Consider the following 22559-nt stretch of genomic DNA (forward strand, 5'->3'; position numbering starts at 1 on the left):
GAAAAATAGGAGCCGATAGAAACAGAAAATGATCAGTGATTGAGAAAAACTGATCAACATTTCAATGAAATCTGATGAATGACAGGAAAAAAATAAGAGAAACAACATCTTGATATTCAGTGTGAAGCTTTGACTGGAAACAGACAGAAAAACATGAGGATCCTGGAATAATCCTGGAATAATCCTGGAATAATCCCAGCTTCCATATTTAAAGGACTGGAAGAATTAAAAGTTTCCAAGGACTCAATCAGAATTGTTTCACCAAGAAATAGATTTGTTAGGTAAATTGTATTATTAGTAATTATCAAATATTTGTTGTATCATGTAGCTTTTGTAGTTACATTTAGATAATGTTTCTGTATGTTGATTTAATTCTGATTCCTTCTTAAATCCTTCCTTGGAAGAGAGAGGTGACAGCTACTCTCAGCAGCTGTTGCCCTGCAGGACTTCCTATGAGAGACGGAGGTGTTAATTGCTCCCAGCAGAGTTTTACAAGCCTGACAATAAACTCTGCTCTGTGCTGCTTTGTGATACAAAGCCGTTGCTTTGAAGCTATGCAACGTGTCTTATTCCACACCGTGCCTGGAGCAAGAAAGATTTAGAGTATAGATAACATGTGTCTAGACTAGTGAATGTTATTAGCGCTGCAACCATGTGATGAATGCTTTGACCCCACCCCATAGAGTTGCAGCGCCCCTTGTGGCAGGGTTCCTAAAGAGCAATAAAAAGAGAGGAACAGACAGATGTGTTTCAGAGCGGTTGGAGATTTGTAACTGAAAGCACATCTCTGTCTGCTCTCCTCGCGAGAAACAAAGAATCTAACTCTCTTGTCTTTCCTGTGTTTGTTTAATAGGTATTTAGACCTGACAAGATTGTAGAGACTGAACTATCTGTTCAACAGTGAGAGAGTTTCTCTGACAGGAGGAAAATCTTTAGACTCTTTAGACTCTTTAGACTCAACTCAGCACAGAAACACTGAAGAGGAACCATAAGACCAGACCCCAAATCCAGGAATCAGAGGTTCAGTGAATGTGGTGTTGAAGGTGTGGAGGAGGATCAGTGAGTCAGAGGAAACTCTGTAGAAGGACAGAACGCCAGCAGAACAGTCCACATACACTGCTACTCTGTTAGAGACAGAGGAGGAGGAGAGACGAGTTCCTATGTTATTGTGCCAGACAGAGTAACCATAATCATCAGAGCAGATCAGACTCCAGGAATGATCATTACATCCAAACAAACAGTCTATACTGTTTCCTTTCCTCCTGATTCTTCTGTAACTCACTGATATATAAACTTCTCCTCTCCACTCGACCTCCCAGTAACAGCGACCAGTCAGACCAGTTCTACACAGCAGCTGATACCAGTAATCAAATCTGTCTGGATGATCAGGATATGACTGAAGCTCCTTCACACGTGTCACCTTCCTGTTGTCTTCAGACAGTTTGAGTTTTCTGCTCACTGTGTTTGTGTTGATGGTGAGTTGACAGGAATCTGATGGAGAGAACAAACACAATCCAGCTGCAGTTATTGATCATTTATTGACACTTTGATGATGACTCCTGAATGAGTGATGTGACAGTTTGAAGATGGTTGAATGTGAGCTGCTTTGTTGTCATGAATCAGATGAAAAACACACTTACACTTCCTCAGACCTGGTGTCAAGAATGGGACTCCAGCAGGCTCCACCCTGAAAGGAGGAGGGGTGTCAGACCATCAGTCTCTTTCAGCAGCAAACATGGACATTACATGTCTCTCAGACACACATTGTCCTCCACTGAGACAGGAACAGTCCAACATTTGGATTGCAAACTGCAGTGGATGTAGGAAGGACAGTTGGTGCTGCTGCAGCACAACTCATTTCTCCAAACACAGGAAAAGCTCCAACAGAGAGGAGAAAGGAAATCCCTCAGTAACAACCTGAAGAAACTCACTGAAGCCTAAAAGGACATCAGGAAACTAAGGAAACATTTTTGGAAGCTCAACCTGATTTAATAATCAGCATTAAAATACAATCAATCTAAACTCTGACACAACACCTGGATACCTGTTCCATCCACACTCCCACACACAGATGAAGGAATGAAACACTAAACAGCCCTGCTGCTGAAAACCTGCTGTGGCCTCACTGTAATATCCAGAAATACAAACATTAAAAAGGAGAAGCTGCATCACATTCAACAAAGAGTTCAACAAGAATCAAAGATTTGATCTCTGAGACTCACAAACCAGGGAGAGGCTTCCATCATCACACACCTCTGACAAACACCTCCAACCTTTCAGCACTTCCTCTACCAACCAACACCACCAGGTGGCGCTGCTGCACACATTTACAATGAGACCAAGAAGAAGAAGCAGCATCCTGAATCCAGCAGCTGCAGGAGCATCTGGAACCAGAACCAGCAGATCCAACAGTCCAAAGAGTCTTTGTTTGCATCTTTCCTCTCAGATTTCCAAGCTGCTCTGAGAGGGAAATGACATCATCATTCTACTGATGATGTCACGCTCTGATGTCACTGATCAGGAGCTGCTGGACTTGTACATTTCCAGCATGGAGGACAGAGAAGATCTCAGCTCTGATGAGGAGCTGGCCTGCCTTCAAACTGATTCAGGGTCAAAGAAATATTTCCAGATGAAGTCAGACTAAAATGTTGGATTGTCCTGCTGTTGCAATCAGAGGCCAAGAAGAAGCTTCAAGTTCTTCTCCTGTTCAGCTCTACGTTCCTGTCAGAGACTTCAGCTCCTCATGAGGAGAACAACTAAAGCCTGGAACAGACTGACACTAACATCCTGACATCTCATCCCTGAACAAAGCTTTGCAGCATCAAGGTGACTCTTAGCGCCATATATGGACAGATTTCCTCTAAAGGGGGCGGAGCCTGGATTGGAGGAACCAGCAGCAGCTTCCAGGAACAAACCTTAGGAACCTCTGGAGGAGAACATGGAGATGAGATTCCTGCTTTAATCAGTGGATTCATTGATAGAAAACATGACGACTGAAATATCTGAGAGCTGCAGCTCCATTTCCTACAGATCTGCTGGAACATCAGATAGAAATGAAGAATTTTATCATTTCACATCAAATCTGTTCATCTTCCACAGATACAACTGAATTATTGACCTGAACTGGTTCTAATGGTCTGGATGGTAAAAACATCCATTGTTTTTATGTCTCATTAGTTTCCAGAAAGAGTTGAAATGTTTCAGAAGCTTTTATCCAGCAGCTCAGTAAAGATCTCTCCTCTTTCCAACCTGATTTAGTCCATGAAGCAGAACATCTCTGCTGCTGCAGCAACAGGAGGAAACTTCTCCAGCTCTCAACTTCTACACTCTGACTGCTTGGAAACAGATCAGGGAGGAACAGCCTTTTCTCCAGGCTGCCTCCTCCTGACTCTAGCGCCACCTACTGGCTGTTCACCAGAGGTGGAGAAAGAACTCAAACAATGTAGTGAAGTAAAAGTACAAATAAACAGACAAAAATGTTCTCTAGTAAAAGAACCACATTAACATTTTTACTAGAGTAAAAGTAAGAAAGAATGAAAAATATGTTTAATATCTGCTGAAGTTGTTTTAAAACCTGACAAATGAGCCTCATGGGAACCAATATTCTAATTTATTGAATATGACTGTAAATGTAAATATGAGATGGAGATTATTCACATTAATTCAGTAACCAGGATGTGGAGGAGTTTAACGTTACTGGGACATTCATGGCAGGAGACGCTGCGCTCCATGCACCCCGACCGCAGTAATCAATGTTACTGCCAGTTCAGCTGCTTACAACTATTTAATTGTTTTATTTATTGCAGTCGATTTAAACTAGAAACTTGGTAAGATTACATAAAACTTCTCTAACCTAAATCAGTTTAACACCCAAAACTCAGACAGCGTTTAGCAGCTTAACTTTCCTCGATATGTTTTTCAGATTTGATGGTGAATTTTTGAAAGCTAGCAGTTCATGATATCAGGGAGGCAAAGGCGGCACCAGAATCATTGATTACTTTCAAACTAACCAACAAATCAAAAAGCGCAAAGCGACTTGGATGTAACTTGTAACGCAACGCTTTATAGAAATGTAGTGAAGTAGAAAGTACAGATACTGTAAAATGTAGTGGAGTAAAAGTTCCCACCATTAAATCTACTTACGTACAGAAACATGAAAAATGTCCTTAAGTTCAGTAACAAAGTTCTTGTCCCAACAACCAGGATCAGGTGAAGGACCTCTGCAGTCCCATGATGCTTCCTCTCCCTCTTCTAAACCATCTGATGGGCTGATATCATCCCTCTACTTTATCAATAAAATGTTTTTCTTTCTCTTATTACGATTCCATTATTTATCCTAAATGTGACGTCAGAGCTGTGGATCTGGAATCTGATTGGTCGGATGGATATTTCCCTGGTTTTCCACCATGAAGGGTCTCTGCCTTTTTCCAAGACATTGGGAATTTTTCCCAAACTTTATTGAACAATCCCAAAAGCTTTCCCAACTACTGAAAACCTAAACACATTAGTCTTTTCTTGGATCTGTCTAAAAGGTCTTATTATTGTTTTTTAATTTCTACCACAGTCAACAGAGCACAATTCTACTTTTTCACTATCATTCACTGCAATTCTTCATTTCCTCTGGAAAACAAGGGATTTCCATTCTCTCCTGATTCCTTTCATTCTTTGGATCATTTTCCAGATGTCGCCCCCTGGTGGAGATCAAACTACTAAATGGATGAAACTGTTAAAATTCTCACTTTCTTTCTTTGCCTCATGAATAGTTTTCTTCACAGTTTATGTAATTTATATTTTATTAAATCCTGAAAGTTGTGAGTTTTGTTTAAAATCTAAAGTTCTTTATTTTTCTCTCCCATAACTTTTAAACATCCATCTGACCAACATGGAGTTACTTTTCTTCTCATCTTTGCTTCTTGGGGCTGATTGGTTTGGAGCTCCATCAAATATTGTTTTAAATTCCTTTCTGTCATCAGTAGATCATCATGGAAATCTAACTGAACTTCTTTTATTAATTTAGTCAGAGTCCCTATTAAACTATTAAACCCATCCCACTCTTTAATTTTCCTTGTGAGCCGTTCTTAGTCTGGAGAATATTCCAGAAAACTGGGTAATGATCTCTGCCTCCAGATGAGGCGTCTAAATATTTAATTATCAAATTAAACATTCAGCTTCAAACTAAATGTTTCCCAGCAGACTGACTAAAGACATTTCTCCCTCTTCCTCCTCTATCAGACCTTCTCTGCTCCTGCAGCAGGTTCCTCCATACCTGAGAGCTTCCAGTCTCCAGTGTGGATCCTTCAGTCCAGCCGACAGCAGCTTCACTCCTGAGTCTCCTGGATGATTGTAGCTCAGGTCCAACTCTTTCAGATGGGAGGGGTTGGAGGTCAGAGCTGAGGCCAGAGAAGCACAGCCTTCCTCTGAGACCAAACAGCCTGATAAGCTGCAGACACACAATTCATCACATGATGAGAAAATGAGAATATTGAGGTAGAACCCAAAGTCTGAACTGATCATTTTCAGAAGAGGAAAAAAGTCAATAAATTAAATTGTCACTAAAATGAAATAGTAATAAAACTCTAATTCCGTTAAAGGAGTAATAAAAATCAACATTTGTCACTTATAGAACAGATCAGAATAGAAACATCCTTCATTTTTCCACAGCAGGAAGTTTAGGTTTACCAGCAACAGGTTTAAGGTAAATGGGAAAATAAAACATTGAAGAAAAGGTTTGAATAAAAAATAATAGGAGGCTGTAGAGTAAGGACCCATTTACAATAGAGGAATAATAATGCTGTACATTTAATAAAAACATCATAATCAGTTTGAAGAAATGTGCAGCTGAATAGAGCAATTTATAATCATATGTAAGAGTTTTTTGGGAGCAGTTCTGGTTAGAAAGTCTAACAACTCATGGGAGGAAGGATCTGCAATAATGCTCTTTTTTTCTTACAAAGCTGGATTGCAAGAGTCTTTGTTGCTCTGATCGTTTCACTGGCCTGGTGGAGCAGATTTATTTCTATAGATAGGTTTATAGTTGATGCATTTAAAACCAGGAGAGTGGACCAATCACACAGCTGGTGCCTCTACATGTTGCCTCGTGCTGCCACTGCTTGATCTCTGAAGCGTGGATCACCTGCACCTCTTTTCACTCAAACTGGACACAGGCTGACCTGTATGGACATGGGCGTAAATCCCAGGTGGGTCGGGGGGTCCGGACCCCCGCAATCTTGGAATTGTCCCTCCAAATAAATCATGAAAGAAACCTTTGTATTTAAACAATATCAATATAAAATGTAATATAAACAAAGAACGAAGTAAATCTGCCATGCATCTAAGAAAAGAACAAGAATTAATTTTAAGGAACCCCCCCACCATTCTTAGAACAATGGTTCAGTCCAAAGTGTAGGAGGAGCAACAGCAGCTGAACAGCACAGGCTCCGTTAGAGCCGCTGAAGTGAGGAGCTAGCTGTTAGCTGTGGCTCTGCAGCACAAACAAAAACCCTCCAGTAAGTAAATACTTAAAGCAAAAGACATGTAACACATTTTATTTACTTTCACTGCTTAAGAGGAAGAAACACACTAACAAAAATCAGACTACAGTTTGTTCATTTCATTACTTCAGCTGAATCATGATAAACTGCATTATTATGCCTTAAATCAAAAGTAGCAAAACTGGCTACATTGCTTTCATAGACTTAGCTCCTTTTTCTGTCGAATGTTGCTAATATTTCAATTATGTTTGTAACCCTCTGGGTTCCCAGAAATGTGTGTGTTATTGTTGTTTTAAAAATGACAAGGTTAACAAATTTACTGTATGTAAATTAATATCTTAAAGTAAGATATAATTCCCAAGTCTTATGGTGGGAGGTGAAATGAGTATGAGTTCATTAAAAAGAACTTAAACAGACGTAAAAGACTTGTTAATATGTGTTGTTAAAATGTGGTGTTCCATTACTTTAAGAACGAACCATACGGTGTAGTTTATATGAAAAGTAGAGTTCAACACGAGGAGTGACAGACAAGAGTGCTGTGTATACGTTTGCTATTGGGTGATTGCTATTCTCCTGAAATCTGATTGACTGGGGGGCGGGACAAAGGGGAGAGCGAAAAAAGAAAAAAGAAGAGAGAGGACGTCAAGGATGAGACTCGGTGAAGAGTCGCTGGAACTTTGGGTGAGGAGTCGTGGAGGAAACGCTTGCTCGTCGGTGAAACCATGAGTCGTTGGACAACCGCCTAAGGACCGCGAATGGACCGAGAGTGACGCGTTCGGTGAGCTGAAGGCCGGGGGTTTTTACCAAGGAGACGGTGGACCCGGAGAGACCTGCTGCACCTGCTTTGGGTCGCGGTTTGGATTTTCCTCGCCTTCGTGGATAACGTAGTGCGGGGTTCGACTGCTTTCAGGAGACAGGAGTCGTCGGGAACTTACCTACATCAGTCGCTGTGGGTTGAGGACCCGGGGTGAGTGGAGTCAATATCAGGCCTGCAACGGGGGGTTTTAATGACTATTTTGCCGGCTTTTATTTGTTTTATTTTGTTTGGTGGGCCCACTCATTAAACACTGGCAGTTATTGTATGTACATGGTTATAAAAAGTAAGAACTCATATGTGTTCCGGAATGTTCTAAATAAGTTACTTCAGAACTCTTGAGGTGTTTAACACAGAGGGAGAGTCCCTATCTATCAACCCAGAGGTTGATAATGTCATGAAACGGTGTGGTGCGGGGTGGTGAGGCAGACGCAGCGGACCCAGGTCAGATGAATATGATGATTTTAATTATAAATAAGTCCAACAACGAACAGCAGGCACATGGAAATACTGACGACAACAAGGCTAGACGTTGACATAGACGAGGACCCGACGAGGAACAAAGAACACAGGTGGAGTTAAATACACAGGGGGTAATCACAGAACGAGACACACCTGGGAACAATCAAGGGGAGGACAGGACAACGAAGAGACTAAGGACACAGAAAACTCTAAATAAACACAGAAAAACACAGATCCTGACAGTACCCCCCCCTCAAGGGCGGCTACCAGACGCCCAAAAAACAAAAACACAACAAGGGTGGGCGGAGGGGCACTGGACGGGGGGCCAGAGTTCAGAAAAAACAAAAAACAACCCACCATTGTGGGCGGAAACACAGGGAGGGCCAAGAGTCAAAAAACAACAAAAAACTACCCACAAGGTGGGCGGAGGCAAAGGAGGCGGGAACCACGGAGGTGGTCCGGCGGTCGTCCGCGGCGGCGGGAACCACGGAGGCGGTCCGGCGGTCGTCCGCGGCGCTGGAGGCGGGAACCCCGGAGGCGGTCCGGCGGCCGTCCGCGGCGCTGGAGGCGGGAACCCCGGAGGCGGTCCGGCGGCCGTCCGCGGCGCTGGAGGCGGGAACCCCGGAGGCGGTCCGGCGGCCGTCCGCGGCGCTGGAGGCGGGAACCCCGGAGGCGGTCCGGCGGCCGTCCGCGGCGCAGGAGGCGGGAACCCCAGAGCAGCGGCCGTCCGCTGCGCAGGAGGCGGGAACCCCGGAGGCGGTCCAGCGGCCGTCCGCGGCGCAGGAGGCGGGAACCCTGGAGGCGGGACCCCCGGAGGCGGTCCAGCGGCCGTCCGCGGTGCAGGAGGCGGGAACCCCGGAGGCGGGACCCCAGTAGGCAGTCCAGCGGCCATCCGCGGCCCTGGAGGTGGCGATGACGAGCCCCCCGAGGTAGGGTCTCTGGTGGAGCACAGGGGGTCTCGGTCGGAGCACAAGGGGTCTCGGTCGGAACGCTGGGGGTCTCGGTCTCGGGTGGAACGCTGGGGGTCTCGGTCTCGGGTGGAACGCTGGGGGTCAGGGTCTCGGTCGGAACGTTGGGGGTCTCGGTTGGAACACTGGGGGTCTCGGTCGGAACACTGGGGGTCTCGGAAGGAACACTGGGAGTCTCGGAAGGAACACTGGGAGTCTCGGAAGGAACACTGGGAGTCTGGGGAGTCAGGGTCTCGGAGGGAACGTAGAGGGTCTCGGGAGTCGGGGTCTCGGCGGGAAATCCGGCTGATTCGGCCTCCGGTGCGCCGGCTGGAACGCCGGCTGATTCGGCCTCCGGTGCGCCGGCTGGAACGCCGGCTGATTCGGCCTCCGGTGCGCCGGAGCGAAGCCTTGGAACAGGCTGCGGAGGCGAGCCGCAGCGAAGCCTTGGAACCGGCTGCGGAGGCGAGCCGCAGCGAAGCCTTGGAACCGGCTGCGGAGGCGAGCCGCAGCGAAGCCTTGGAACCGGCTGCGGGGGCGAGCCGCAGCGAAGCCTGGGGACCGGCCGCGGAGGCGAGCCGCAGCGAAGCCTTGGGACCGGCCGTGGAGGCGAGCCGCAGCGAAGCCTTGGTAACGGCCGCGGAGGCGAGCCGCAGCGAAGCCTTGGTAACGGCCGCGGAGGCGAGCCGCAGCGAAGCCTTGGTAACGGCCGCGGAGGCGAGCCGCAGCGAAGCCTTGGTAACGGCTGCGGGGGCGACAGCTCCGGAAGGCGACGAGGGGCCGGGTGCACCGGCGGCTCACGTCGCTGTCTCCAGGCTGACCGTGGAGGTGGCGGCTCCGGAAAGCGACGAGGGGCCGGGTCTGCCGGCGGCTCACGTCGCCGTCTCCGGGCTGACAGCGGAGGTGACGGATCCGGAAGGCGACGAGGGGCCGGGTTCACCGGCGGCTCACGTCGCTGTCTCCGGGCAGACAGCGGAGGTGACGGATCCGGAAGGCGACGAGGGGCCGGGTTCACCGGCGGCTCACGTCGCTGTCTCCCCCGGCGTGAGTAACGGCGGGGGCCGAATCCGGAGGGCTTTGGGGTGGTGACTGGTGGGATCTGACATTTTCTAAATGCCAGGGTATAGTCTGAGTCCAGTCCCATCTCCTCCAGCAGCAGCGGAGATGGCAGGATCTCTACGTCCTTGTAGAGATCCCGCTGAGCCAACTCCAACTGCTGCTGGAACCATGCCTCCTGGTCGTGCTGGGCCATATGCTGCAGTCTCACCATTCGGTATGGTCGGGTCCTTCTGTCATGAAACGGTGTGGTGCGGGGTGGTGAGGCAGACGCAGCGGACCCAGGTCAGATGAATATGATGATTTTAATTATAAATAAGTCCAACAACGAACAGCAGGCACATGGAAATACTGACGACAACAAGGCTAGACGTTGACATAGACGAGGACCCGACGAGGAACAAAGAACACAGGTGGAGTTAAATACACAGGGGGTAATCACAGAACGAGACACACCTGGGAACAATCAAGGGGAGGACAGGACAACGAAGAGACTAAGGACACAGAAAACTCTAAATAAACACAGAAAAACACAGATCCTGACAGATAAAGCCTTGTGTACTTTTATTTGTCATTTGTGTTAATATTTCTAAGGGTAAGGTCTAGATACGGTTCCCACAGTGATACCTGTGGTGTATTTTCATTTCCATTCTTGAGTTAGTAAATAAATTCTTTATCCTTATCAAGTGTCCTTATTAATGGGTCAGTCCTACTCAGTTTCACTGGCTGGACCGTGGGGTGTTACAGTAAGCTTTATGAACCCTGAGCGTTAAATCTAGCATAGATGACAGAAAGCGCTACATGTTTAACTCTTTAACTCTTACTTTAATAAGAAGAGTTTGAAACTAGAGGGGCTGAGTGTTACCACTAGCCGACAGCTCCGTATGTGAGACGAGAGCAGAGGGGATATTGCAGCTGATAGTAATACAAAATAAAGTATGTCTTTATTTCTTATCATCTTCAATGTAGAGCCTTTAAAACCACACAATAAATTCTGAAAATTTTTCTAATAAACTCTGGTGCTCACCGTTAAGTTTAAGTTATGATACTTCCAACAATTCAATTTCTACATATTTATAGGTTCTCAGTTGTCCAGGACATGAAAAAACCCACTTGTTGCACATCCTATCACAGTTCCACTCTGGAATTCACTGAGTTCCTGAGAGCAACACATTCTTTCACAAATGTTTGTAAAAACAGTCTACATGCCTAAGTGCTTACTTTCATACACCTTTGGCCATGGAAGTTATTGGAACACCTGATTACAATCATTTGGTTGGGTGGTGTTAAGAAAAAGTGATTAATTTTAATGCTTAATACAGTTAATCTTACGACATGTGTAAAGGTATAGCCAACACTCTTATTTGGAACAGTTTTCTGTTGAGCATGTGGGAGCTGAAAATAGCAGACATTCAAACAAGCAGGGCCCTTTTCCTCCCCCGCTGACAGACACAGCAATAAAATTTACATTCCGATAGGGGGAAGAGACTCTTTGGCGCCTCTCCCCGTACCAGACAGAGATGAACACGAAGTGGTCCGCCCTTTTACTTAGACAAAAACCAGACACCTTTGCCATAATGAGGGGAGTTTCCAAGTTTTTCTGAGTCCTTACGGAGTTTCTAATAGGTCAAAGAACGGAACGCCTTGACTGCATATATTAAATTCAAGAAACACCTACTCAGTATAAAAATTCCAGGTCAGCCCAGAGAGAGAGAGAGCGGCCGCTATTTTTTTGCCTTTTTTGTCTGTGTTTTATGTTCGTTTGTCTCCCCTTGTGTGTCTTTATTCTTATGAGAAAATGCATATCTCTGTTCCTCTGCAGCTTTGTTGTGATTGCTTTGTATGGAATTAAACTCTGTGATCTGTGACGTCAACACGCTTTGTTGTTGTTTCGTTTTAGCAGCACGCGGTCGCTGCACGTCGCCCACGGAGAACGTCACTCGCCAAGGACTCAGGAGAGAAAAGAGGAAAGAGCAAAAACTTTTTGTCCAAAGCTAGCATTAAACTACCTCTTTTTTTACAGTGGTCAAATACGTTTGGTAATCTCTGCTAGCATCTACTGGATAGAAATAACTAGCATCGAGAAAATTTTACCTGAGAGTTTCCAGGTTGCAGTTTGGACTCTTCAGTCCAGCAGAGAGAAGCTTCACTCCTGAACCCTGCAGGTTGTTGTTACTCAGGTCCAGTTCTCTGAGACTGGAGGACTGGGAGCTGAGAACTGAGGACAGAGCTTCACAGCTTCTCTCTGAGAGGTTACAGTAACTCAGTCTGAGGAGACAGAGAGAAAAATCTGTTATTAAACAATTCATTAAAAAATATTTTACTTTCCAGTCATTCATGTTCTTTTTTTGAAAGATTGAAGGAACTATCTTATTTTGCACATATTTATGTTGCCTGTTGTTGTGAATTGGTTTGGTCAATAGTTGGGTCGCCATCTTTAAAGGACTGATCTAAAAAGAACAAGGAGGCTGGCAGCAAAACTTTTGAATTCCACAATAAAACTAAATTCATCCAGTCTCAGTTTTAGCAGAAAGAGTATTGCTTCTTTAATAATTCCTAATGATGATGGTGTTGTTATGGTGATAATGTTGCATATTAATAGACATTTTCCCTGATGTATGCCTGTGGATGACATCTGGGAGACAATGCAATTCCTGTGTCAGTCCTGTGTTTTCTGTGTATTTAATTAGAGTTTTATGTTCTCCTGTCTTCCCCTTGATTGTTTCCCAGGTGTGTCTCATTTCTGTGATTATCCTCCCGTGTATTTAATGTCACCTGTGTCCCAGCGTCTCTGTCGGGTCCTCGTCTCATTTGGCGTCTATGTGTCAGTCCACTCGTTTGCTCTGTTGCTACCTGTGTTGAGCCCCTGTTTCCGGCTCAGCAGTGCTGCCGGGGTTTTGGACTTTTGGATTTTGGTTTGCCATTCTCACCATTAAAATCATCATTTTCATTTCTACCTAGGTCTCAAGCGTCTACCTCACCACCTCACACCATGGTTTCATGACATCAATAAATAAAATACAACAACATGAATCAATATTTAGCACAACATTAAAAGTTTTCACTTGATCAACAATAAATACAGAAACAATCTGTGTCCTTACAGAGCTTTGTTTGAGGCTTTAACCACTGGCAGCAGCCTCAGAAGAGCCTCCTCTGAAGCAGAGTATTTCTTCAGGTCAAACACATCCAGATCTTTTCCTGATGACACTAAGATGAAAACCAGAGCTGACCACTGAGCAGGAGACAGTTTATCTGTGGAGAGACTTCCTGAACTCAGAGACTGTTGGATCTCCTCCACTAGAGAACGATCATTCAGTTCATTCAGACAGTGGAACAGATTGATGCTTTTCTCTGCAGACACATTCTCATTGATCTTCTCCTTGATGTACTGAACTGTTTCCTGATTGGTCTGTGAGCTACTTCCTGTCTGTGTCAGCAGACCTTGTAGGAGTCTCTGATTGGTCTGCAGTGAAAGTCCCAGAAGGAAGCGGAGGAACAAGTCCAAGTGTCCATTTGGACTCTGTAAGGCCTGGTCAACAGCTCTCTGATGGAGATTATTTATATTTGATTTGTAATAAAATTTAGAAAAAAATGATGGTGGATTTTCTTCCAACAGGTTGACCCCAGAGTTGATGAAGGTCAAATGAACATGAAGAGAAGCCAGAAACTCCTGAACACTCAGATGGATGAAGCAGAACACTTTGTCCTGGAACAGCCCTCTCTCCTCTTTAAAGATCTGTGTGAACACTCCTGAGTACACTGAGGCTGCTCTGATATTGATGCCACATTCTGTCAGGTCTGACTCATAGAAGATCAGGTTTCCTTTCTGCAGCTGATCAAAGGCCAGTTTTCCCAGAGACTCAATCATCTTCCTGCTCTCTGGACTCCAGTGTGGATCTGTTTCAGCTCCTCCATCATACTTGACCTTCTTCACTTTGGTCTGAACCACCAGGAAGTGGATGTACATCTGAGTCAGGGTGCTGGGCAGCTCTCCTCCATCTCTGGTCTCCAACACGTCCTCCAGAACTGTAGCAGTGATCCAGCAGAAGACTGGGATGTGGCACATGATGTGGAGGCTTCGTGATGTCTTCATGTGGGAGATGATCCTGCTGGCCTGCTGCTTATCTCTGAATCTCTTCCTGAAGTACTCCTCCTTCTGTGGGTCATTGAACCCTCTGACCTCTGTTACCATGCCAACACACTGAGGAGGGATCTGATTGGTTGCTGCAGGTCGTGTGGTTATCCAGAGGAGAGCAGAGGGAAGCAGTTTCCCCCTGATGAGGTTTGTCAGCAGAACGTCCACTGAGGTGGACTCTGTAGCATCAGTCAGGATCTCCTTGTTGTGGAAGTCCAGAGGAAGTCGACTCTCATCCAGACCATCAAAGATGAACAGAACCTGGAAGTGTTCAAAGCTGCAGATTTCTTTGGTTTCACTAAAGAAACGATGAACAAGTTCCACCAAGCTGAACTTTTTCTCTTTCAGCACATTCAGTTCTCTGAAGGTGAATGGAAATATGAACTGGATGTTCTGGTGGGCTTTGTCTTCAGCCCAGTCCAGAGTGAACTTCTGTGTTAGGACTGTTTTCCCAATGCCAGCCACTCCCTTTGTCACCACTGTTCTGATTGGTTGATCTCTTCCACGTTGGACTTTAAAGATGTCTTCTTGTCTGATTGTTGTTTCTGGTCTGTGTTGTTTCCTGGATGCTGTTTCAATCTGTCTGACCTCATGTTCATCATTGACCTCTCCAGTCCCTCCCTCTGTGATGTAGAGCTCTGTGTAGATCTGGTTCAGAAGGGTTGGACTTCCTGCTTTAGCAATCCCCTCAAACACAGACTGGAACTTCTTCTTCAGACCAGATTTAAGTTGATGTTGACAAACTGCAGCAAGACGTTCTAAAATAAGACAAAAAGTAAAATCAAGAACTAAATAAAATTTTATTCTCAAGATGTTTTGCATAAATGTGATTCCCTCTCTTCAAATTTCAGTAAATGTGTGATTTATCCATCAGGTTAAATCTTTGTAGAAATCCTCTTACTGCTCTCCAGACGGTCAGCCAGCTCCTCCTGCTTCATCCTCCGCAGGAAGTTCAGTGTGATCTTCATCACTGCCTCTCTGCTGCTCCTCCTCTGTTCTTCATCCTCACCTTCCAACACCTCATCATCATCTCTCTGACTCTCTGAGCATTCTGGGTCATTTGGACTCAGAATCTTATGGATCTTCTTCAGCTCGTTCTTCAGAAAAGTGACAATGTTGTCCTCCAGCATCTGGAATAGAATAATAGATGAAGGAAATATCAGACTGAAATCAAGGAGCCAAACACCAGATGGATGTTTGACAGACTGACAGTCCTCGGGTCTACAAAGTGCAGCATGGAGATGACTGTGAACAGAACTCATGGAAAGGTTGTTGTTCATGTACAGACCATAAATATGGAGTCCAGTTCTGTTTGATGCTGCTGGGCAGACAGACCACTGGGAACCTCTGAGCTCTGCTGGTCCACTCTGTGGAGGAACCAGGAACAATTAGGAAGTCAGGAAATATTCATCCAGCAGTATTCAGAAATGAAATCACCAAGAGTTTGACATTAAATGTACTTGAAGCAGAAAAACAGAGCATCATATGAACAAAATGGAGTGAAGTTAAAAAGAGGAAGATGAACTACAAGGATGAAGAGCAGTAATACCAAAATCACCTAGAAGATATTTTAAAAGGTTGATGCTGAACTTGGACTTCAAACAGTCCAAACTGTCATTAGATCTGATGCTGGTGGAGACAGTTTCCCAGAGCTTGGGGACAGTGGAAGTGAAGGCTCTGTCCACACAGGTCTTCAGGACAGTGTGGGACATCCATCAGGTTCTGATGACTAGATCTGAGGTGATGTGGACATGGAGGAGGTTTGAGATATGTGGGTGTGTGTCCATGTGGGGTCCTCTCCTGGATGTTATAGAGAGGATTTTAAAATGGATCCTGTAGATCCCTGGAAGCCAGTGAGCTCACATTGTATCTGTCCACACAGAGACAATAAGAAGGTAAAGGTCCATGAAGTAATATCTGGATGTGAGCAGTGAACCAGGTGATTTAAGTAGCTGTAAAGATTTAATGTTCCTGCTGATCCCATTAAGAACCAGCAGAACCTCTGATGGTCCACATCAGCTCAGTTTGGTTGAGTTCCAGCAGATCTCACCAACCACATCATGAAGCTTTCCTTCCCTGCTGAACTGCTCTCACAATGCACACAGGAACCAAGTCCTGATGGACCAGACTGGCTTTACCAGGTATTTACCAGTGAAATGTGTTTGATGTAAAAGCTCTTTTCATAAATCATAAAAATATACTTTAAAATAAACATTAAATCAAATCATTAAATTCTTTAAACTTTGCATACAGTCCAACAAATATTAGTCTAATAATTGCTGTTATTATAAAAAAAAATCATAACAATGTATCATGTAACGGTTGAACTCATTGTAACAGTTGACCAGACTGTAACGGGGTTGAAGATTTTTACTAAAAGTTGCCATAAGTCCACATTAGCTAGGTTATGGAGTAACATATGATATAATGAAAACAAGAATTAATATGTTTCAAAGACCATTCTTTACTTTTTCCCAAACAACAATAATTATCATTTACATGCTTAAAGGTGTTGAAAGGTTGAGCTTGACAATGACGATGTTTGGATAAAAAATAATCAAATATCGGTAAGAAACTATATTAACACTTAAATCTCTTTACAGTGTGAGTGGGAAAAAACTTAAGTGATGTCACTTCCAGGGTGCTGAGGAAATTGGACTGAACCATTATTTATAAAAAGGAGGGATTGGTCTGCTGTTACAGGGTTAAACAAAACTGGAGGGACATGATTAAAAAGTGATATTTTATAAATAATTCATGTATTTTTCTCATATTTCTTTTATTTAGATTAAAGTATACCTAAAAATGTTTAAAATGGTACAAATAAGTTGCAGTTACTGGTTAGTTTAATTTGTTTTATATTCAGTGAAAAATTAACATTGGTCAGTGGGGACATGCTCATTTGGCTGACCTCTATGCTTCAACAAGCCATCAAATCTTTCAAAACATAATCATTAAAATATATTTGCATGTTATATTACCAAGACACATGGATATTTCCAATACTTGATTTTACTTTAAAAATGTTGGTTGCATTATATGAAAATATTTGAGATAAACCTGTGAGACACAAAATGCACTGAATTCAGAGAATGACCCAGTTGCTTATTTATGGTGTCAGTTAGAGATCATCTGGTTCTGAAAGATATCCACATGAGATATTTATTTATCTTAACTGTGGAAATGGTTAATAATCCACTATGTTGGATGATGTTTGAACCACAGAGATGAAACTTTAATCATAAAATTAATTCATAAAAGCCTTTTTCTTTCAGCATTACTCTGGCTGGAAAATAAATTACATTTAGATTTAGAGAACAATCCAAATATCAATCTAGAAATTAAATTCACTTCTGCCTTTTGTGTTTGTGTGTTAAATTAATATTGGATGGTCATAATAACAGATATAAACAGAACAGTTACAGCAGTTAGAAACAGCTCACCTCTCTGATGGTGGAGATCCAGGAGATTTAAAGTTATAGAGATCATCCTTTGACTGGTCGCTCTTCAAGGACACACAGCTGGGTTCTGGTTCTGGTTTGAGTCTCTGATGGATCCTGACAGAAACATGATGATTAAAACTTAATCAGCAAAGAGGAGCAGCAGCAGCTTCATCACCACGTCTGATCTGGCCTGATATAGTGAACGCTGTGTGAAAAGGGCTGTGGACAGTTAGAGATGGTGACCTCACCTCTGACCTTTGCTCTGGCTCTCATCTTCCCCACACAGAGTGGTTTTAGAGGGAGGGACTCCCTCCTCTCTGTCCTCACACTGATCCATGCTGCTGAATTCACATCAGCTCACACACACTTTCTACCTTCACCCGCAGAGGAAACACACATCATTCATCTGCACATCAACTCTGATCATCCTTTACATCATTAGAGCTGGAAAAAGATCAGCTGCTCCTCCTCTGATTGGCTCTTCTTCTCTGCTTCATATCAGTGTCAGGTGAATGCAGTCAGACAGCAGAGAGGCAGAGGAGGCAGAGGAAGCTGCCATCAGCTGCTGCACTTCTACTATCAGTCCACTAGATGGAGACATGGAGCAACATTTACATTCACTGATTCAACCTGAACAAGTCTTATAGTTCACAATTATTAATTTCTACAAGTGGATTATTCGCTCCATTAAAGATGAACTATTTAATCATCTGACTGAATCAAACCCATTTTAATAATATTTAATTTTGAAAGGAAGCAACAGGAAACTGTTGCTGACGTTAATGGTGGAGACTAGAGTTCGGTACCAGGAAATAAAAACATGAATCAGTTCGGAGAAGAAAACAGTGAAACATCAGCTGTTCATCATGTTGTTTGATTCCAGTTCATCAATAATCTAATAATCCTGTAGATTAGCCTTCAAACAGCAGAGATATTAAAGTTTCAGCTGAAATCAGAAGTGAAACTTTTCTCCAAACGTCAGAGATTAGAAACAATCAGGAAAAAGTTAAAGTGATGAAAAATTCAAGAAATAAACAAATCAAACTTACAGTTTGTTCAAACGATCCAAAGAGTTAAAGAAGAAAATTTAAACAACAGACTGAGACCCAACTAACGGTCTGGAGCCGCACATGAACAGGGAAATTCAAACCGAAAGTAAATATGACGGATGTTGCGTAACTGATGACGTCACAGTCCACCTGGTTTGTAGTTTTTTCCTTCAGAGCAACAGAACCAGGAAGTAGAAGCTCTGAGGTGAAATCAGAGGCAGGTTGATAAAATCTTCATGAGGAAGGAGAGAAGTTCTGATAAAAATGAGGGTGTACTTACTTTTGATCATGACTGTAGTGATGATTGATAGTAACAAAAAATGAAGAACAGTATTTTAGTTTATTCATCATGTCAGAGACAAAATGTGAAAATGTATTTTCCAAACTAATATTTTCACCATGTCATCCATACGTTCATTCTAAACTAAATATTTAATTCACAAGTTAAATATTTACTTTGAAAACAAAATTTTTGAAAATAATTTAGCTAAATATTTAACTTCAAAATGAATATTTGTTTTGCAAACTAAACATTTAATTTTCAAATTCAGTATTTAGTTTCAAAAGTACATATTTAATTATCTATTTTCATGTCTAGTTGTTCAGTCAGACCAGGGGCCCCAAAGTCGGTCCTGGAGGGCCGGCATCCTGCATGTTTTAGTTTCTCCCTAGTTTAATGCACCTGGATCCAATGACGGCTCGTTAGACGGCCTAAGAAGAAAACTGACACGCTGAAAAGGTTGTTGGTTCCACCAGGCAGAGAACTAAAACGTGCAGGATGCCGGCCCTCGAGGGCCGACTTTGGGGGCCCCTGTTTTAAAAGGACAAATTGAAGGTTTTCTTTAAAAATCTGCCATATGTGTAACATGACGTGGTACAGTGCACCATTATTGTTCTTACTTCACAGGGAAGTTTCTCCAGAGAGTGAGAGACCACCATCTTCGTATTGTCATCATATCATTCTGTGGACGTCACAGCTTCACATTTAATGAAATCTCCAACAGAAAGCAGAGACTCTCATCTGTTTCCTTACCTCGCTGAAACCAAATGATGCTCCCATCACAAAGTAGTGCATACTGTTGAGAAAAATGTGATTATTACGTCTATACAAACCATACAACAATATGGTGGGTGGAGGCGGATGTTACCATCACTACAAACATTACACAGTTGTTGGGCAGTCCTTGTTTAGGCAATCCCTGTGGTGTTTAAGAGAAAATTCAAGAAGGGGGAAGAAAATTAATGTGTCATTACTATAACAATCAGATTGAGGTAAAGGACAACAGCCTTACCCACAGTATTGATTATAAACATTTAAAGGAGGAATGGTTGGAAATAAGCATCTTGTAGCTCTAAAGAACCACAAGTGTCCCATCAGAACATCTCACCTTAACATCATTGCCAACAAATTCTGTCCATGGTCCAGATGACATCTGAAGACAGACTTCTCTGATGATACAAAGTTTTTAAGTTAAAAGTTAGCAAGGGTATATTTCACAACATAAAAATTATAAACATGCATGAGAATGAAAGACGGATGTGAGACAGAACGGTCTCTTGATGGTCCAGCTTTAACCCATGTCTTGTTTAAAAAGAAACAAGACTGCTTAGAAAATGTATGTCCTATTGGATTTCAGGCTTTAAAACATTATCCACAAATTCAATTTGGATATTTACTCTTACATAAATATGAAGATTAATGCTGAACCTTTGCCTCCGTGGAACAACGGAACAACATGCTGAACACATGCCACTTTCAAACTCATTCTTATAAAACCTTAATGTTTTGATGTGGTTTTCATCTGTGAAGCCACTGATAGAATCAAGGAAGAAAATCTCCCTTTGCTTAGGTTTCAGAATCTGAAAAAATATGTCACACTGATGATGAACACTACCGCAGAGTAATAAATGAATTAGACAAGTGTCAAGAAATGCAGTAAATATGTAAATAAGTATTGTACTAACGCATAGTGTCCAATGTCCAGGACGCCACACAGGAGTCAGAACCCAGTCCAGATCTTGTGCCTGCAGTTTCCAATTAAATCACTAAATTAATATATTGTGGTGAATCTGACATCCAAAGCAAAAATATGTACTGGTAGGTGTAGTGCTGGGTCAAGGGAAAGAGGTGGAAACCAGGTGTGGACTACATGACTGTTTCCTGTTTCCTGTTGGTAGCTGCTGGCTGGACAGGTGGCTGGGCTGATGCACAGCTGGACACCATATTGAAAGTCATTGCCTGGTTAACCAGATGATTAACAAACCTGTCCCTTCTGTCAATGGCTGAAAAACAGTTCGGGCAATGAAAGTGAGATGTGTCTCTCCAGGGTAGGCCACATCTGAATATATGGAATTCTGCAGGAACAAAAAGAAATTAATACAATTAAAAAACAACATCTTTATACTTTGCAGATAAGTTTAAACGAGACAAGGTTAATTCCCACTCAAAATAGAGCGAGGACACAACATAATAGCTACTAACATTAAAAAAAGGTTATTACACATCAGGAAATATACAAATGATTGGTAGAAAAAAGGCATGTTTGAAATTAATCACTGTAGATTTTTTAACATTATTGTTACTGTTTTGTAGGATTTAACAATTAATTATACAAGTCACAATGGCTTACACATAACAAATATATATTCTGCAATAAATTATTAGAAACTGTAAAAGTGATATTGCTCAAACAGCCAAGGGCAGGTATTAACTAATTAAATATTTACTCAATTACTCTGTAACTTTTGACAAAAAACAAATTACAACTATTTTTCCATATGTAAAACTCTTGAGTAAATGTTGTTGATATGCAACCTAATGCGAGTAACTTAACTGAATGAAGAAAACATTTTAATCCATAAAAACTAAAACATGATACACAGATAAATGTTTATGTTTGGTTTCTTCAAACCTTCATTTGTTGTCTTGTATTAATATTTTTCATTTTTGGTTTTAAAATACCTAACAGTGCACATAACTTCATTTTTATTCATGTCTGCTGAAATAAATGCGTAATATTACATTGCACATTATGATCAGTAAAACAGTAGTTAATAAAAGCCATTTCACCAAATACTTTGTTGCTCTTACTTATGTAGTTTATTGCACAGTTACTTACTAAAAATATATTGAACTATATTTCAATATATTGAAATATATGTGATATGTCATTAGAGTATCACATCTGGGTACTAAACCCACCTATGATGGCAGCTGTTAGTTTATAATAAATATTAGACTTTCCAGAAATTTAACATTGGCGTACAAAACATATTTAAAAAAGAATAACTTTTAAAAATAAAAGAAAAACACTAAAAACTGGTGTGTACAAAAATATATTAATTAATTATTCTTAATTAAATAAGAACAGTATTTTAGTTTATTCATCATGTCATAGAGAAAAAATGTGAAAATGTATTTTCCAAACTGAACATTTAATTTTCAAATCCAATATTTATTTTCTAAACTACATATTTAATGATCTATTTTCATGTCTAGTTGTTCAGTCAGACGCTCCATCATGTTGTCATGTTCCAGTTTTTCTCCACTCAGCAACAGTTGGTGAACAGGATTTAATCCAGTTTAGTGTAATTGTCTTTCTTGCTACTAGTAGCAGAAGGTGCAACAATATGTAACATTGATCTTTAGTGAGTAAATCCTTGGTGTTTATGTCCAGCAGAAATAGAAGAGGCTCCATGGGGAGATCTGTCCTTAGAATGTCCTCAATCTCCTGTTTCATTTCCTCCCAGAAGGTCTTTATTTGTGGTCAGTCCCAGAAGACGTGTGTGATGACCGACCATTCCACAAATTCCTCCAACATCTATCTGTGGTTGGAATCCTGGAAATGAAACTTTTTAATGGAGTTCTATTAAATCTGGTTTTTACTTTCCAGTCAAACTCTTTCCAGATTTGGTTTCCAATCCATTTATGGCACAAAAATGCACAGAAGAAAACTCCACTCCGTGTTTTATCAATCTCCAGTTCAGTCCAGTAAATTGATGCTCTCAGTTTTCCCATCTATCCACCAATGGAGACACCAAACTGTTCAGTAAGAGACTGGTGTATTCAGTGTTTCTGTGCTTTGAACCCTCATCCATTTTACTTCTATGTCAACGGTGGAGCAGGAAGTGGAAAATCCCACCTGATTAAATGTATTGA

General features: G+C 42.3%; 1 protein-coding gene across 1 annotated transcript in view; it reads right to left on the bottom strand.

Annotated features, from left to right (window-relative positions):
* Positions 1-881: 881 nt before the first annotated feature.
* The window catches only part of LOC116724455 (NACHT, LRR and PYD domains-containing protein 3-like), a 65331-nt gene continuing 43653 nt past the window's right edge, over positions 882-22559 (bottom strand). The window contains exons 4-10 of the mRNA XM_032570174.1: positions 15197-15275; positions 14810-15038; positions 12875-14666; positions 11865-12038; positions 5267-5440; positions 1641-1687; positions 882-1491 (exon numbers count right to left, since the gene is read on the bottom strand). Coding sequence (XP_032426065.1) covers positions 962-1491; positions 1641-1687; positions 5267-5440; positions 11865-12038; positions 12875-14666; positions 14810-15038; positions 15197-15275 — 3025 coding nt within the window. The 3' untranslated portion in view covers positions 882-961. The remainder of the gene's footprint in view (positions 1492-1640; positions 1688-5266; positions 5441-11864; positions 12039-12874; positions 14667-14809; positions 15039-15196; positions 15276-22559) is intronic.

Source organism: Xiphophorus hellerii, chromosome 8 (assembly GCF_003331165.1).
Source record: "Xiphophorus hellerii strain 12219 chromosome 8, Xiphophorus_hellerii-4.1, whole genome shotgun sequence".
Taxonomy (NCBI): domain Eukaryota; kingdom Metazoa; phylum Chordata; class Actinopteri; order Cyprinodontiformes; family Poeciliidae; genus Xiphophorus; species Xiphophorus hellerii.